Source organism: Hypomesus transpacificus, chromosome 19, assembly GCF_021917145.1.
Source record: "Hypomesus transpacificus isolate Combined female chromosome 19, fHypTra1, whole genome shotgun sequence".
NCBI lineage: Eukaryota > Metazoa > Chordata > Actinopteri > Osmeriformes > Osmeridae > Hypomesus > Hypomesus transpacificus.
In genome coordinates, this window is record NC_061078.1 from 12,602,688 (window position 1) to 12,621,169 (window position 18,482).

The 18,482-nt window shown below is 48.5% G+C and overlaps 2 protein-coding genes across 4 annotated transcripts; one reads left to right on the plus strand and one right to left on the minus strand.

The window, feature by feature from the left end:
• Positions 1-95: 95 nt before the first annotated feature.
• Positions 96-11,177, plus strand: kcnc1a (potassium voltage-gated channel, Shaw-related subfamily, member 1a). 3 transcript variants are annotated; one of them, XM_047041262.1, is made up of 4 exons: positions 96-927; positions 3,943-4,960; positions 5,765-5,947; positions 9,827-11,177. In XM_047041262.1, the coding sequence occupies exons 1-4, from the start codon at positions 358-360 to the stop codon at positions 9,952-9,954; spliced, it is 1,899 nt and encodes a 632-aa protein (XP_046897218.1). In that variant the 5' UTR covers positions 96-357; the 3' UTR covers positions 9,955-11,177. The 3 variants fall into 3 exon arrangements, with proteins under 3 accessions (XP_046897218.1, XP_046897219.1, XP_046897217.1); XM_047041263.1 differs by lacking the exon at positions 9,827-11,177 and adding an exon at positions 6,540-6,973 and having other exon boundaries at positions 5,765-5,956; XM_047041261.1 differs by lacking the exon at positions 9,827-11,177 and having other exon boundaries at positions 5,765-6,250.
• A 2,305-nt stretch (positions 11,178-13,482) lies between these two features.
• On the minus strand, positions 13,483-18,131 carry LOC124481803 (tryptophan 5-hydroxylase 1-like). The gene is made up of 11 exons (XM_047042050.1): positions 17,946-18,131; positions 17,016-17,147; positions 16,689-16,866; positions 15,970-16,070; positions 15,800-15,867; positions 15,471-15,667; positions 15,128-15,263; positions 14,909-15,035; positions 14,658-14,753; positions 14,392-14,525; positions 13,483-14,187 (listed from the first exon to the last, which is right to left on the minus strand). Exons 1-11 carry the CDS (start codon positions 18,033-18,035, stop codon positions 14,013-14,015), a joined length of 1,434 nt encoding a protein of 477 aa, XP_046898006.1. The 5' UTR covers positions 18,036-18,131; the 3' UTR covers positions 13,483-14,012.
• Positions 18,132-18,482: the final 351 nt, after the last annotated feature.

Here is an 18,482-nt window from a genome sequence, read left to right on the forward strand (position 1 = left end):
CAATTTATCTGGACTCTTGAGATCTGGACGTCTTTGTTTTGGGGATGGTACCATACATGTTATAGCCTGGGAGTCTAAGTGATCTTTCCCCCTCATTCTCTGCAGTTTCTTAAATATCTGAGCAGGCGAGGCAGTGATGTCTTTGGTATGGTTAGCCTAGCCTTCCTCGCTTCTTCTAAATTGTAGTGTTTTGACTGCTAAAACCAGGTCTCTGTGTCTTCATCTCCTTCTCCTCTTCGCACCCTCCTCATCATAACCACCCTCAGCTCCAGTGATGGCCAGGTCTCACAGCGTTGTCTCGGTAAAGATGTGGATTAGACTGCCAGGGAACTGCTCAAGACATGTATAAGCGACGCAATGGGCCAAGGCGACGAAAACGACCGTATCGTGATTAACGTGGGAGGGATCCGGCACCAGACCTACCGAAGCACCCTTCGCACCTTGCCGGGAACCCGGTTAGCTTGGCTGGCGGAGCCCGACGCACACAGCCACTTTGACTATGATGCCAAGCTTGATGAATTTTTCTTTGACCGTCACCCGGGCGTCTTCGCCCACATTCTTAATTACTACAGGACCGGTAAGTTGCATTGCCCTGCCGATGTGTGCGGGCCATTGTACGAAGAGGAGTTGGCGTTCTGGGGTATCGACGAAACGGACGTTGAACCATGCTGTTGGATGACTTATCGTCAACACCGAGAGGCCGAGGAGGCTTTGGATAGCTTTGGGGGTGGGCCTGCTGAGAATGGGTCTGATGACACGGAAGCAGATATGTTAGGAGACCCGGGGGATGGAGACGATGAGATGGAGATGACCAAGAGGCTGGCCCTCGGGGACTCAGCGGATGCCAAGGCGGGATGCCATTGGAGACGGTGGCAGCGGCGCGTTTGGGCACTCTTTGAAGATCCATACTCTTCTAAATATGCAAGGGTGAGTTGTCGATACTGCATACTGTATTCACTCTTAGTTAATTTAATTGTGGTTGATATTGCAGTCCACGTTTGTTCAGGTAGGGGAAACCGCAATGTGGTATGACAACAGTGTGCGCTCGCGCGCTGAGAACGTGTGTTGTATCCAGGCGGCATGTCCATCGATTGGTGGCCTCCCCTCGTGCGTCAACTTGATAAGCGTTCCGGGGTTGCTTTCCAGACTTAACTCATGAAGACTGAATGAAAGACCACATAGAGCCAAGGATTAATATTTGATGTGTTTCTTCTGTTCAATTGTTTATAAGCCTGTGCACAGTCGGATACTTTGTCAGAGAAATGGCCAAGATAGATCTTTAGAGGGGGTGAGATACGGATTCCACTAATCATGTATATCATTATCATTCCTTTAAATCACTTTTCCTCTGTAGACTAGAGTGACACCAAGGCTAAGGATAGGGAATGACCAGGGGTTGGAGACAGTAGGAAATCTGGGAAAGGGGTCATTGCAGGAGCTGGGGGTTAGGAGGAATGCTATTTTGTAAGAGGAGGCTTGTGCATCTGTGTGTGGGTGAAGAGTAGGTGTGTAAGTTTGGCCTGGTGAAGACTCGAAAGTGAGAGTGTGGGTGTGGAGGTGTGTGTGTGTGAAGGGGTGTGTGTGGAGGGGTGTGTGTGTGGAGGGGGGTGTGTGTGGAGGTGTGTGTGTGTGAAGGGGTGTGTGTGGAGGGGTGTGTGTGTGGAGGGGTGTGTGTGTGGAGGTGTGTGTGTGTGTGGAGGGGTGTGTGTGTGGAGGTGTGTGTGTGTGTGTGTGGAGGAGTGTGTGTGTGGAGGGGTGTGTGTGTGGAGGGGTGTGGAGGGGTGTGTGTGGAGGTGTGTGTGTGTGTGTGTGTGGAGGGGTGTGTGTGTGGAGGGGTGTGTGTGTGGAGGGGTGTGGGTGTGGAGGGGTGTGGAGGGGTGTGTGTGGAGGTGTGTGTGTGTGTGTGGAGGGGTGTGTGTGTGGAGGGGTGTGTGTGTGGAGGGGTGTGTGTGTGGAGGGGTGTGGAAGTGCAGCATCCTCTTCTAGTCTCAGTAGTGACAAACAGTCATGAGAAGGGCATGACCCTTGAGCCATGCTCCATGCCCGAGGGACACAAGCATGGCGTTTCTCAGTGCCTTGACCTGTCCTTGACTTCAGAAGGAGATCCATACTACATCGCAGGGAGTGGAGGAAAAAAAAGTGCACTTGCGTCCAAAACATAAACCCTCAACGACTTTTCTATCGATAAAACAGACCATCTTATAACAGCACCGTATTGCTGTGTGAAAAATGCACACGTGTGCACGTGTGCGTGTATCAGCCCCCCCCCCCCACACACACACACACACACACACATGGTTCTGAGTGGCTCTCTGAGAGCCCTGCATAAGAAATGACCCTGACTAGCTGTCTCCGGGATCTTGGCTGCAAGCTCCAAACTGGGGCAAGGAGAGAGTTGGTCAAACAAGCTGAGTGACAGAAAGACAGACCGACAGAAACCTAGACACAGACATGCAGGTAAACAGGCAGGCGGGTCGACAGGCCAGCAGAGAGACAGGGACGCTAGCAGACAGGCAGACAACTTTAAGTCACTTCACCAATGTGATCTGAGGGGAATTCCTCTCCATTTTCTCTCTCACATCAACTTGTCAATAGAGTCAAATAACATCCCAGTAGCCTGAGGAGACATTTGGTCTGAGAAGTTGCAGAAAGACCTACATCATCACAAGAGTATTATCTCCACGGAAACTACACCTCAATGACTCTCACTCTGAGTCTCATGGAAAACACTGTTTTCAAACACCAGGTGTGCATGAACTCACCAACTGGACCCGTTCCCAAACCCAAACACACGTACGACTCCCTCGTGGGGCACGCGCACGTCTTCGGGCCACGCGCCCTCTGTGTTCTCCGTGATCTCCGGCTCCTCTCCACCTCCAGGGGGCCAGATGGGAGGAGAGCAAGGTGCCTCCACAGGAGAACGTGACAGGCTTTCATCTCTGGGAGCCAAGCTGAGTGGGAGTGGGAGGTGGGAGAGGAGACTCTGCCTGCAGTCTGTCTCCTACACGCAGTGGCTCCATAACAGTGCAGCGCTAATGCACACGCTGCACTGAGCTCTAACTGTACCGCATGGTGGTGGATTGTACTGTACGCTACAGGGGTTTGCTGTGTTGTACTGTACTGTGGTGTGTTGCACACGTCTGTGACTGGACTGTATGGTGGTGAAGACCAACAGAATGGCTAGCATCAAGCCCTGTTCTTCAGCATGTTCTCACCGTTTTGGAGTTTCTTCTAAGAGAATCTCGTGTCCCACAAAGTCAAATGATGAAGCTAGCTGGCCAGCTTTAAGAGAGCGGCCAATATAGGGCATCTCTGTGTATAGGGCATCTCTCTATGTTCAAAAATAACATGAAGTGCTTGAATATGGGTTGGTAGGAGGACCTTCCTGGAGGCATGTTGAAGAGTTAGCTTTCAAACGTGTTCATCGCCCATCAATCCTCCTCTCCTGTGTATCTGGGAGGCTAGAGAGTGAGAGTGTTTTTCAGTGGCGAGTTTCATGCTTGTCTGGTTCATTCCAGTCTGCCTATTTGATGCCACTGTGTAAACAAGCCTGTACTGTCAGCCTTTATTAGGAACCTGCTCCACACACACACACACACACACACTCAACCACACACACTCACACACAAACACAGTGTTCTAATGCCCCTCTAATTGCCTGAGTTGTAGCGTAGCCCTTTCCCAGAAGTTCAGCGTGAAATCAGATGCTCTTCAGTCGAGCACACTTGAGTGCCTACCATCCAGCATCACCACATCCTAAACCCTCTCTCTCTCTCTCTCTCTCTCTCTCTCTCTCTCTCTCTCTCTCTCTCTCTCTCTCTCTCTCTCTCTCTCTCTCTCTCTCTCTCTCTCTCTCTCTCTCTCTCTCTCTCTCTCTTTTTCCTCTATTCCCTTATCCCTTTCACTGATCTCGCGCTCTCTCTTTTTTTCCCTTCCCGACAGCGGGTGGCATTTGCCTCTCTTTTCTTCATCGTGGTCTCCATCACGACGTTCTGCCTGGAGACCCACGAGGCCTTCAACCCCATCATCAACTACACGGACATCGACCCCGTGGACAACAGCACCCGCGTGTACCAGGAGACGGAGACGGTGGTCTACCTCACCTACATTGAGGGCGTGTGTGTGATGTGGTTCACCTTCGAGTTCCTCATGAGGATCACCTTCTGTCCCAACAAGCTGGAGTTTGTGAGGAACACCCTGAACATCATTGACTTTGTGGCCATCCTGCCCTTCTACCTGGAGGTGGGGCTGAGCGGCCTGTCGTCCAAGGCGGCCAAGGACGTCCTGGGCTTCCTCCGGGTGGTGCGCTTCGTCCGGATCCTGCGCATCTTCAAGCTGACCCGCCACTTCGTGGGCCTCCGCGTGCTGGGCCACACGCTGCGCGCCAGCACCAACGAGTTCCTCCTCCTCATCATCTTCCTGGCCCTGGGCGTGCTCATCTTCGCCACCATGATCTACTACGCCGAACGCATCGGAGCCTCGCCCAACGACCCGCGCGCCAGCGATCACACGCATTTCAAGAACATCCCCATCGGCTTCTGGTGGGCGGTGGTCACCATGACGACGCTGGGCTACGGCGACATGTACCCCCAGACGTGGTCGGGCATGCTGGTGGGCGCGCTGTGTGCCCTGTCGGGGGTGCTGACCATCGCCATGCCCGTGCCCGTCATCGTCAACAACTTCGGCATGTACTACTCCCTGGCCATGGCCAAGCAGAAGCTCCCCAAGAAGAAGAACAAACACATTCCTCGAGCGCCCCAGCCCGGCTCCCCCAACTACTGCCGTTCGGGCCTCAACTCTCCACGCCCGAGCTTGCACAGCGACACGTGTTCCCAGCACGCCCCGCACAGTGAAACTTGCCCTCCCCACGTCACACGCATCGACCCGATCCCGCAACACGCCTCCTACAACGACACGTGCCCTCAGGCTACGCAGGAAGTCCAAGAAGTCAACAGGATAGGTGAGACCCGTCTCTCTCCAGCTCTCTCTGTCTCTGAATCTGTCTGCATACGGGCGTCCATCATCCATTGCATGCACGATCCAGCTTCACGAGGTTCAGTCATATTGTAGGGATGACCTCAGAGATATTGACCAATAAATGATGTCGCCAGGGGTTGGACCCTTGCGTACCTAAAGCCTTTATTCATCCTCTCCCAGTCTTTTATTCCGTGCCAGCGCCTGTTACCATGACGACAGTTTCCACGCAATGCACAATAGATTCTTTTTTCTTTTTTTGGGGGGGCCTCTGCAGACTTTAAACAACTTCTCCTGATCGTGCACCCGAAACTCACACACAGTACCTCTGTACCTGATCCACAGCTCTCACCTCACAGCCCCGTCATCTGAAAACCTGAGTCACACAGACAACCTCTGCTTGCAGAGGAAAGGTTGCATAACTTGTAAAGCACTTCTCACAAAAAAGCTGCTCCCTTGAGTAGCTGATGTAATGAAGCATACTAGCGGACCACACAAGCACACACACACACACACACACAAATTCATGCACTCACAAACTCCAAAACACATACTTGAAACTTGCAGGAGAACGCAGGCGGTGGCTAAAAACGCTATCCGTACTAGTTTATTGATGACGGCTTTGCATGCAGGGAATGTGTCGTTTCGGATTGTTGGGGAGTTTAGGCAGATCTGTATGTGGCAGGTCATGCCATAGAGACAGCATTTGTCTTTGGTCACTCTTTCCTCCTCCAACCTCTCATGTTATGGTGATGGTGACCCATGTGTCATGTGTATGTCCTTGTTCCAGATCCCAAAGTGAACGGGGAGGCTGCCAAAGCAGCACTGGCCAATGAGGACTGTCCCCACATCGACCAGGTGATGTCACCTGAGGACGGCCAGGTGTTTAGCCCCGCCTCCGACCGGGACCAAACATGCTTCCTGTTGGCCATGGGAAAGAGACCTGGACTGTCAGGGGCGAGAGGGAGGAAGGGTACGTTATGCTACACGCAATCATACACACACACACACACAATCAAACCCAGACACCCATGCAACGTACTCCACATGTACCGAATGCAGTCCACAGTAAAATCATCCCCCTATCTTCTTCCAACACTCTTTTTAGACGTTGAACTCCATCTTTTTCTCTGTCTTCCTTTTTCTACTCTCTTTTTTTCACTCTGTCCTGACTGGGGAACTAAACCCTTATTTAAGTTAGTCTTGTTTTTATTGATCTCATGTTAAAAGCTTTTGTTAAAAGTATGCTGTCAAAAACAAATCCTTGCTTTTTGTTTTCCTGGCACGTTTTTTATCCATCAGAAGGGTACATTTACCCTCAATAAAACCCTCCCTCTAAGCTCCCTCCCCCCTCCCTCCATTGGATTGGTTGTCAGTCTTTGACAGGCCCCCCTGCCCCCCCCCCCCCCCCTCCACTCCCCCCCCCTCCTCCACCCCCCCCTCCCCCAAGGCCAGATTTAACTTTCCTTTTTTCTGTTTTTCTTTGTTGTTTGTTTGTTTTTCCTTGTTTTTCTTCATCCATCGTCTTATTCGTTTGTTTCTCATCCGTGTACGTGATTGGCCAGTAGGGCGGTCGGGGGTGGAGTCAACAGGCCAAGGTTGCCAGGGTTACCCTCTGCTGCAGCTAGGCTGGGCGGACGGCCTAGCCACGCCCACAACCTGATGCCCTGAGACAATCCATCCACCAATCAGACAGCGCCTCAACCACGACCCCCCCCCTCACACCTTCATAGCATGACAGCATCATAAAATAGTACAGAAGACAACAGTTGAATAGAACTGAGAAGATTACGATAGTAGTAGCCTACAGTAGAGCAGAGGAGAGTAGAGTGGGGTCAGAAGACTGACCACTGCAGCCGTGTCTGCCCTCGACCAGACGGTTACAGACACACAACACACAGCGGCACCCTGACACGCTGAAATATCACATCTCTATATATATGTTATACCTGTGCACATGTATCGTGTATGTGTGTTTGTGGCGTGTGTGTGTGTGCGTGTGCAGGTGCGGTGCTGTCATGTCTGTTGCTGATGTCATCTCACCCTGTGCTGCTGGGTGCTCCGCGTAGGCATGTGTCGTGCCCGTCTCCTCACGCATGTCCCACCCTGTAGATGGAAGGGGGGGGGCAGAGGGGGGGGGGGGTAGGGGGAGGGAGTTGCATGCTATATGCCGGAGCTTGCGTAAGCACAGGCGGCATGTCACTTTGGCTTTGACATTGCACCGCGCGATGATGGTCCACCGATGTGGATGGTATGATGACACTTGACTCTCTGCCCGCCTGTCTTATCTGTTCACCCGGCTTGTCTATCTGCTTACCTGTCTCCCTGACCCTATCCACCTGCCTAGTGTATCTGTTGACCCGCCTACCTTCCGACATCTTTGCCCGTGTCTTTGTGGGTCCATTTCCTGCTCAGCTCCTGTGGTCTTCTGAACTTTGCTTCACTGTCGTGAACTTCAGTGGTGGTCTGATGTGCTCTGATGTAGTGTAGTGTGTTCCAGTGTGGTGGTCTCATGTAGTCTATTGTGGTGCTTTTTGTTGCTTTAACTGTGGTGGTCTTCTGTGGTGTGAGTCATTCCAAAGGGGCAGACATCAAGTCACGTGGATCACCCGTGAATTCTTAGTGACTGTGGAGTTTAGCCAGCCTTACTGTTTGGACAGCCCTCCCTGAACATGCAGACCAGAGGACTCCTGCTGCACTCTCACTGCACACCTTCCCGACAGGAAGTGTGACGAGAAGCCCAGTGCCTCCTGCAGTTTTCTTGTACGACACGTGTCTTTTGATCGGTCGATCTCTACGTCGCCCTCGTTCTCACTTTCTCTCTCTTTTCCTCTCTCTGTCGTCGCTTCGCCTTCTTCTCTCTGTCCCCTCGCTCTTTCTCTCCGCCTCTCTATCTCTCTGGCAGCCAGCTGGACTGAAAACGTTTTTTTTCTTTCTTTCTTTCTTCCCTCACTGTCCTAAGATTTTGTTTCTTCCTTTTGCCTTCCTCTTTCCACATCTGTCTCTCGTTCCCTCCTCTCTTCGCGGATCACAGTGAGAGAGTTTCTTTTTTTTTCCTCCACCATCTGAGCTCCTCTTGTCTCTGTCCGTCTGTCCTGCTGGCTGCTGGCTGATCCTGAGCTCCCTCTCTACCACAGATCCCTGGACAGAGGAGACTGTCCTAGTTAAATACATGCAGGCGGAAGTTCTCAGAGTGACCTGAGGGGGGCGCAGTGCACAGTGAGACTGGGACAAACCTGGCCTGTGGTGTTCTCTCCTCTCCAGCAGAAGGAGGGATGACAGGGCACAAACCAAGGGAGAGGTGGAGGTAAAGATACAGAGAGCTCTTTCACTCTCTGGGGGATTCTTCTCCGGCATGGAGGAAGATCAGGATTGAAGATGGCATTCCTGCTGTTATCACTGTAGGGACTTTTTTTTTCTCCGACTGGAAGGGCGGAGTGGAGGATTCCGAGGGCCAGCCTGACAATGGTGGAATGTAATCTATCAGGAGGGGGGGAAGGGGGTGGGGGGGCGATCCATGACTACTAGAGACATGAGTGATGGCACCTTGTCTTCAGTGAAATATGTCTGTGTGTTCCTTTAGCATGAGTTGCATGGTGGACTATGAAAAGACAACGTCCTAACTGTTCTATTTCTGTGTGGATTCTCTTTACTTCTAAAGGTTCCACACCTTTGCATACTATTTATGTAGCCAAACAATAAGGTGTTGAATGACAGTGTGGTTTTCTTTAGCAAACCTTTTTTTTTTCTCTCTTTCTCATGGTTGAGTTCTTGACCTTGGCAGCTCAGGTCACGTTGACCACCAATCATATTCCTGGATCAGAGACTTACAGGTGGGAGGGGGTGTTTTAGCAGCTCTCTAATTGGTCCAAATCTTGTCTCTGTTGGCATGCTTGTGATCCTGGATCGTATCTGGGCTTAATGGAGTAATCTATTTTTCTGTTTGATCTTTACTAGATGTTTACAAAGGATTATTTATGGAAACGATGATAGTTGTCATTGTTACTGTCAAAATAAGAACTACTTTTAACAGTGTTATTTTTGAAAGAAAATTACAAAAAAATATATAAAAATGAGAGTGCTGATGGTTTAGCACAGGGGTAGGTGTGTTCACATCTTTGCTTCTCACAAAACTGAGCTGGGAACTCGATAAGCTGCAGGAACTCTGTGTACATTTGAAAACTTACGAGCACTGTATGCTGTTTGAAACTTGAGGGAACCCAAACTGCATGCACATCGTTATGCAACATGAAATCAATAGACAAAAAAAGAGTGCAAGACCACACCTTAGCATGAAATAAATTTTTGTATGAAGCCTTTTACAGGGAGTTTGTATTTGATTGGCCTGTGTGGATGTGAATGTGTTTCCCTGTGGCCTTATGGGAGTCAGCTGCAAGAGGTGAGCTGGATGCTGGAGACCAGGCCAGGAGAGAGGAGAGCAGAGACCTCGTGAAACCAGAACACCCCAGCATGGCTGAATACACCGCATGATGATGATGATGATGATGATGATGATGATTTTGACGATGATGTTGATAACTAGACCTTCATCCTCAGCTAAAGGGAACGTGAGATAAACGCATGGTTTGCTCTGACTAGTAAGACACGTTTTATACACACGCATGCACGCATACACACACACACACGCAGGGGTATGGTGCATCGGCCTAGCATGAGTGAGGCATGGTAAACTTCCTGGTTTACCATGGACAGGCCACAACCCTCCTGAAGGTAGAATCCAAAATTCAGAACATTTACGTACTATCTTTTGTCTTTGTTGTTTACGTTTTTGTTTCGCCATCTGTAGTATGCTGAAGGATAACAGCCATGTCTCTTTTCTCCCTGTGTACAGCGTCTCGTCGCTCCGGCCGACCCCGACCGGACAAACGCACTTCCGACACACATTCAGTGTGTGTTATGAACCATGGAGTCCCCACTACCCTGTGTACTGGACACAACCTGCCCTCCCCTACCTCCTAACCCTAACCCATCCCCCTATACTTCTCTTTGCTTCTTGCCTGTACTGCTGTCTTTGCCTTTCCTCCCTTGTCCCTTTTAACTGACCCGGACTCTCTCCTCTCCCTTCCCATGCCCTCTCCCTGCCTTCTCCTCCTCTCTCCTCTCCTCTCCTCTCCCTTCCTTCTCCCTGCCCTCTCCCCCTCTCTGCTCTCCCTTCCCCTGCCCTCCCCTGCGCCTGCCAGTCTTCCTCCTCTGCTACTTTCGGTTGCAAGACTAGTTTTGTCGTGCAAGATATGTTGCCTTTTTTGCTGCACCTGTATTACTTGACACATTCCGTTGAGTTTATTAGCTGCCACTGCTGATGTTTTGTAATTGTTTTTACTTGTAGTTTTATTGAGTGTCTCTCATATCACAGTTACACCAACACACTAAGAAAAGAAGAGACTACTGGTATGGGGGTGAGACTATGCATGGACTCAGCGTCTGCTGACAGAGAGAGGATTTGTCATCTTGATAGTTGATTTGCCAAAGGCCTCTTACTCTGGCCATCACAACTTCTACACTTTGAAAATGATAGGAGAAACCATAGAAAGTAGGAGAAACACTACTAAGCTGTGTGTTGTTGGTGTTCTGTTCTATGTCTATGGAGGGAAAACACGTAAACACTGCCTGTACTCTGTATGCCAACCAGCATCGACTGGGACCACAGGGGGAAGTTTTAGGGATCATGAGCAAGGTCTACACTGAACAGCATGTGGGAACATTCATCTGAGCAGGACAATATGTCTTCATAAAGAGAAACTTGAACTGATAGCCTAGTTAGGACCATTTATATATTCATATCCATGTTTTAAGTGTCAGTGTAAAAGACACTATTCTAACCACTAAAGATATCCCCATTTGACCAGGAGGCCAGATAACTAGTGAAGCGGATGGAGAGAGGAGTTTAAGTATAGATGGACTGGAAGGTTTATTAGGTTGGAGGGAAGGTGGAGGTGAGTGGAGGAGATGAGGCTGTTTCGGGGGTAGGTCTGAGTGTGACATTTGAAGGGACGGTCCACCATAAAAGAGCTGCATGAGTGACTGGATGTAGGAAGAAAAGAAAAAACACGTAGATTGATTGTGCCCTGCTTGCCGACCTTTTCTTACAGCAATTTCTTTCCTAGCTGATCAACAGCTTTTTATGACATTTGGATAAGTCGACCACAAGAAAAAGACAAATTAAATAAAACGTAACAACTTAATTTCCCACGATTCCGTTGTTGATTGTTGTTGGTGTGTGTGTCTCTCTCATTCCCTGTCCCTCTCAATTTTTCCAAATCTCTCTCTCTTCCTCTCTTCAGCCCTCTCTCTTTCGCAACTGTGGTCTTGTTCCCATGGTAACCATCTGCTAAATTCACACGACTGGTACATTTGTTGAACTCTTTTTCAAATGCAGCATTTTGTAGCACGTACAGTCTGACAGGCAGCCTTTGTAGGTGCTCACGCCGTCCTCTCATGTGATTGAAACACACCCACAATCAAACACGCCATCACAGCATTCTGTAGTATACCCCTACTCAGAAGACTGGACCTGAAATGGACCTGAAAAGAGCGGGACTCCCCCTCAGTGTCACACATGCTCACCTGCAAATACTGACTCACTGTTAGAGCAACAAGGATTTCAACAAGATTGTGTGCGTGCGGGTGTGTTTCTGGTGAATAAGCCAGGTCTTTAGCTCTGGCAGGAGTAAGCACCATGACAACCTAGTTACCTAACAGGGCTTGCTACCATGGCAACATAAGCATGATCATCTCTCAAGGGCAGCACTTTTTCCTCTTCCCTTCATTGTACACCACTTTTCTTTCTTTCCATGTCTCTTTCTAACTCTCCATCTGTCTATTTCCACCTCCCCTCTTCCGTTCTGTTTCAGTCTTACTAACTCTTTGGCAAAGAGCTACTTTTTATTTCACAGTCTGGTGTTCAGGACAACCACAAGACTAATCTAGACGCCATGCCTTCTGTAAATAAACTGCCTTAGAAGTTCAGCCTGCTCACAGACAAACTGGTCCAGTCTAGAGGAGAGGCAAACTAAGGAGGGAGGGGAGGAAGGAAATCATGTGAGACCAGGGAAAAGAAAGGGGAAGGAGGAGGTGGTGGTGGTGGGGGGGGGCTTAGAAGATAAAGAAGAGAGGAGGAAACAGTAGGACGGAAAATATTTGCCTGTTGGCCTATTTCTGCACCTAAAGTCAGTTTCACAGCTGTAATCCCAGTTTTGAGGAGAAGTGGGATTTGAGAACCATGGCCACCAAAACAGGGTACTGGAGTGTAGGAACAAAGGCCATCCGGTAAAACCTTTGACTGGCCTGACTGCTTGGAACAGAAATAGGCTGATTTGACTTTAGCACAAGTTGTTCAATGAACAGATTCCAGGAGCCATTTCATGGTAAAATGTACTCTCTGTGAATCCAGTGGTATTTAAATGTACTTTAGAAATAAATGTGTTTTGTAGTGTACATGTGTGCACATTATCTGAGGACGTTTATGTGTTTGTTTACAAGCTGTGGTTTTGGAGGCCTCTCATTAAGGCCACTTAATCTAATCCATCCTGTCCCAGGAGAAAATATGAATATTAATATTGAACAATAATAACTTAATAACCACTTCTTGACCCAGGTCCAGCTGGCAGTGATAAAGACAGAGGAGGAGAAAGGGAGAGTAGGTGAAGATGGAGAGGAGAGGCAGAGATAAAGGAGGGTGGAGAAAAAGTGCTGTCTCCCCCCCCCCCCCCCCCCCCCCCCCCCCCCCCTCCGCAGTAAGCACTTTTTTCCGAGTCTGGGGTGTGAAAGGGAACTAATAATTATGAAATGAATGGAAGGCAGGAGAGATCCATTAGTTCTAAGCAACCATGCACGCAACCCATCTGGCACGTTGACTAGTCAAAGCTACACTTTTCACAAGATGCACGGGAAACCCTTTCCTCGCTAGTTAATGTCATGCACCTCGTCACGTCATTGGCTGACTGGGACAGTGTCACATACATCAGCTTTAGGGTGGGCTTCCTATGAACATTTTTATGTGGCTCGTGATCTCCATGGAAAATGTGGCATCATACATGTGAACACACTTGCAGCTCCTAAGAGCAGCTGTCCCATCCATCACTGTTATTGACCTGCAGGCAGCCGGCCAACTGCCTAGTGATCCTACAAACACCCTATCCATCTCCCTCCAGCACACATACCATAAATACATACACACAGGCACACATAGTCTCCCTGCGTGTACTGAGGAGGTTAAACTGCATGTTAGACCTGTGCCTGTGCAACACTGCACTCTTCTGGTCAAATCTGTGTTCTGTCAACCCTTAGTTGTAATACCTGTTCTCCCAGACCAACACACAAAGCCTACCCCCTTTTGCGAATGGATACCTCTTAAAATATAATCAGACACATTCAGGTACACTGAGGTCAATAGTTTCCAGTGATATTGTTGTAACGCTTGTGCTGGTTGATTGATGCAAGACAACTGTTGCAATTATACATCTTTTTATTACAAAAAAGAACCCAACATATCAAAATGTCCAACCAAGAGAATGAATATAAATTAAGACAACCAATGTCTAAAGAAAGATTAATGAGGGTGACATTCTAGCCTAATAACATGACATATGATAACACACAGACAATTGAATAACTTCCTGAAATTTTTCGAAAGGTCTGTGTTATTTGTTGCTAATATGAAAATATATAGATGAATCTAAAACTGTAGTGTATATATGTGGTGACTTTCATGCATCTTGCGTCGTATAAGTTCTGTATTTCAGTGGCCATTTGTATCAACACATATATGACCAGACATACATGATGTCCCATCAGGTAAAGTATAACGTGATGTCACACTACGTAAGCTTTTGAGTATGTTTATATGAAGCCTTACCATATAAGAGTCAGAAACTATAAGAATCAGCTAACAATGACATATACCATTTTGAAATAAATTCTACCTCTGAATGGATTCACTTGTTTTTGGAGAGGTGGAGGATGAAAAGAGGTGAGGTGCAGCTGTGGAGGAGCTAGTGAGGGTGGTGGACAGGTGGGGCTCAGACTCCCAGCTGCTTGTTGAGACGGTTGAGGGCGTCTCCTACGATGTCCAGCTCGTGCCGGAGATCCTCCACCATGTTGTTGATGCTGCTGGCGTCCCTCAGCACCTCCACGCTCTGGGTGTACGGGTTGTAGCGCACAGAGAACGGACGCTTGATGGTCTTCGCAAACTCCCTGGAACAAAGCAGGAGGCCCATCACATCGAACAGCCCTCTCCGGTTACCCTCGGCAACATACCTTCCATTGCACTTTTCCATCCACGTCATTGGTCATTATCGTTAGGAGACTGAGGCATTGAACGGTTCCGTTCAACATGTCTCCAGTTTGAACGGCAGAATTCGAGTGGTAAGGGTACCTGAGAGAAGGACAGCCACTGACCTCATCTTGACCTTGGCTTCCTCAAAGCTTTCGGACACAAAATACACATCCTGGAACGTGGTGATGATGCACTCCTGGTCACATGTGACCTTGGGGTCAAAGGGCATGACCATGGCATTCCCTGAGAGTGCATGCTATGGGAGGAAGGGAGGGGGTAAGTATTTTCCAAATAATAACTGCAACTTTTAAATATGTTTGAATTCATTAAGAATTGAAACCACCGGTTTCAGCTCCAGAGTTGGTAGCCAAGAGGAGTGTGTTCGTACCTTGAGCTCACTGATGGAAGACAGCAAGCCTGCTCCGTAGGCTCGCAGCTTGCCCTCCTGCTTGCACAGGCCAAACTCCACCGTGAAGAAGTAGCACTGCAAAACATAACAAGCCCGCTGCTAAACACAACCCATGCACACATAGCTAGTAGCTACACTGTCAATCACCGCAGACAGTCAAGCGAGAACAAAGTGTTGGTGGGCTCTGGCGTGCTTGTTTGCTAACGCGCTTGTGAGGCAGCGGAACTCACCGTGGCAAGCTTCTGAACGGCATCGTCCGCAGCCCCCAGCGAGGCCAGACCAATCTCCTGGGAGAACTGAGCAAAGCTCGGCTCGGCCAGCAGAGGAACATGGCCCAGCAACTCATGACACGTGTCTCTGAAACACACACACATGGCAACACATATATACCAAGTTAATGCGTAACCATGGATCAGGAGCGTGTACTGTTTGTGTGTGTGTGTACTCACGGCTCTGGGGTGTAGAGGGGGTCAGAGCTGTGGCGGACATACTGGGTACAGTGGAACACTCGGAAGGCTAGGCCAGCCAGGAAGTCCCTTGGGGACAGGTATCCTGCCACTGGTCGAATGGTGAAGCCTGAGCGCTCTGAGGAAAAACACGCACATGTGCACACACACAAGCACACACACACTGCTGTTCAATGGCTAAATGACAACTACAACCTCTCTTTTTCTGTATAACTTTGGACTAATCTGGAACGCTGATTTTGCAGTGTATTCTTGCTGATTGTTCATGTAGGGGTGATTGAGTGTGCAGGTGTGATTGAGTGTGTGGTGGCGCCCCCTGTCTCACCCCGGAGGAAGCGTGACACGTCTTCCAGCTGAGGGATGTTGTCCTCCCTGCAGCCACAGTGCTGGGAGAGAAGGGGCAGGTTCCTCAGGTACTCCCGACAGGCATGGCTGGGGTACAGCTTGTTGAGCTCTCTGTACACAACTCCCCAAGTCTTCACCTCCTCCTGAGTAAACTCTGTACGGGGAATGGGATCCCCACTGAGAGAGAGAGGGGAGATGGAGAGGGGGGGGAGAGAGGGAGAGCGGGAGATTGTAAGAGGAAGTATTAAAAAAAAAAATCAATTCAGAACATAAATACAATTTTAAAAAACTAAATTCAGCTTGACTTACTGTTTGTAGCTCATGGCAAGATCGGCAAAGTGTTTTCTCCTCTTGCGATAAACATTATCTTTGAAACCCTTAAGAGAAAAAAAGACATTCTCGTTTGACCCTTCATAATGTGACAGTCTGTGCAGGCCTCTGTGCTGGGGATCTGGGTCAGTAGATGAGAAGTACAGTACCGGGTGGTCAGCATCCAGGTCCGAGCCATACATCAACACCCGGTTAGAACACAGATCCAGATCAGAGATCTTCTTGGGGAACCAGGGGACATCAGCCATATCTGAAGCACAGAAACAGGGTTTTCTTTTAGGGTTCTATTGTTTGAATTGGAAGAAAAACCTTTAATCCAAATGAGTTCTATCATCTGATATCTGGTTACTTAATGTTGTTGTTTGTTAACAGCAGATTTGGGTGTTTACATGTAGTCATTTAGCAGACGCTCTTATCCAGAGCGACTTACAGTAAGTACAGGGACATTCTCCCCAAGGCAAGTAGGGTGAAGTGCCTTGCACAAGTACACAACGTCATGTGCACCGGCCGGGAATCGAACTGGCATCCTTCAGATTAGTAGCCCGATGTTCTACCCGCTCAGCCACCTGGTTTATTGGTTTGTCTGATGCTACTACAGGTCACTGTCTAAGCTCCGGTACTGCAACTTCCAGTTCTTATTAGAAAAGCATCTTGGGTTCACCATTAAGAGTGCGGACCACGTAGGCTGAAGCCCTACTACCACGTAGGCTGAAGCCCTACTGCAAGGGCCGAGGTTCGATTCCAGCACAGGTCCTTTGCTGTGTGTCCCCCCTCTCTCTCTCTCCCCTAAATATCCAGTCACTCTACACTGTCTCTATAACAATAATGCAGAAATACCCTGAAAGGTATAAGAAAAAGGACTGCTTACCATCCTCTGGTATGCAGTCTGGGGGGTCCACCTCCACAATGTTGGTGTGCTTCTTTAGGAGCTGGGTGAGATCCTTCAGCTGCTCATGGCCACTGTCACAATCGACAAAGATTTCAAAGTCCGAATTGCGCCGCTTCGATTTCCGGGATTCAATGTGAACCAGGTTCACATGCTTTTCCTGTGGACGTTGATAATGGAAAGAGTTACAAACGAATCAAATGAATCGCCGCTTGTCCAATAAACCTTCCTTTTCTAAAACGTCCCCAATCCTCCATGACTTGTAGATCATCTATAATGTTCTGAGCTGTCAGTAGGCCTAAAACGTACTTGAAAAAGTCTCAATGCCTTCACGAGCCCACCAACTTCATTCTTGAGGGAGAAGACGATGGCTGCCCGGCCTCTTCCAAATGTCTTGTTGTCCTTGTTTTCCTCAATTGTATTGAATGTACATTTGTTCATCTATTGGGGAAATGGACAATTAATTTCCTTATCTAAATACAACCAATGTATTCAATCCAGGTGTCCTGACGTATGATACTACAAAAGTATCCCAGAAATATTATGTTTCTACTGCTGGAATCAAAAGGACAGTTTGACTTTGGTAGTCAGTGTGCAGAAAGACTACTGCAGTATGCACAGAGGAACAAATGCAGTAGGCTAACCTATTAAGTTTATTACGTCTTTAAAAACTCAGAAGTTATAATACAATAAAATACATGACAATTGATAAATGATCATGGTGATTTAAATGTTGGCAGGTGACCTATCTTGCTTTAAAAATAGTTAAGAAGCAATCCCATTTGGAATAGAGGCAGACCTAACACTGGATTACAGTCACAAATAATCGAGTGAACGCAAATAAATCCATAGAATACTATTTCTGTTGGCCTATTTCGTTGGCATGGGCCCCTACATGACTTATGTCTTCTTGTTAATTATACTGTATGTTGGGTCCCTTTGAATTGAATCCTTTAGCCCCACGAGTTAGTGATAGCGAACGTCTTGTAGCCTTCTGACATTGCTTTAGGTTTTCAGCCTAAAGACATTTTCTGGTATATGAGCTTGACCTCAGCAGCCCTGATATTGTCTGAGTGAGTCATTTCCAGATTTAGGTGGCTTAACCCAGGATCAGGGTGTAGAGGACAAGGTGGATATGACTACATCCAAATGTTAAGGGACACAAACTCTCGTGCGCTTTAAAATAAAAGTACATGTAAACCATTGCACAGTAAATTGCATGGGCAGCCAAAAACTCACCTCATTATTCAGTTGCTTCTCTTCATAACAAGTGTTCATTGAATCAAAAGACCTTCCTCTGCGTGGCCCCTCGGTCTTGTTCGAGTACATGTCTAAATTGTCCAACTTTGAGTTGCAGTAGGCTAGGTGTCTGGTGCGCTCGACCCTCCTCGCTGCGGTTCACCTGAGTTGCAGTTAATCTCACCTATGCAGTAGTCGGCGCCTCCCTATATATCCTCACTGAGAGGGGAGGGATGGAGTTGAGAGGAATATGCAAGAGGGGTGGCGGGAAGGAGGATCAGGGGAAGAGAGGGGTGAGCAAGCGGGGGGAGCTGACACGCGGCTTGACAGAAGGCCTAATCTAGGCTATGCATCACAAGTGCCAAATCCATGCGAGAGACCAAACGTGGTGTGGATGCAGCTATGGTTGCATTGGGCGACTTCATTCGTTTATGACAAACGGTACAAAATATAGTCATTAATATATCTGAAGCACTTTTCCAGCTGCATGATTAATTTTCCTTGAACACAGCCTAATTCATAGGGGTTATCTAACTC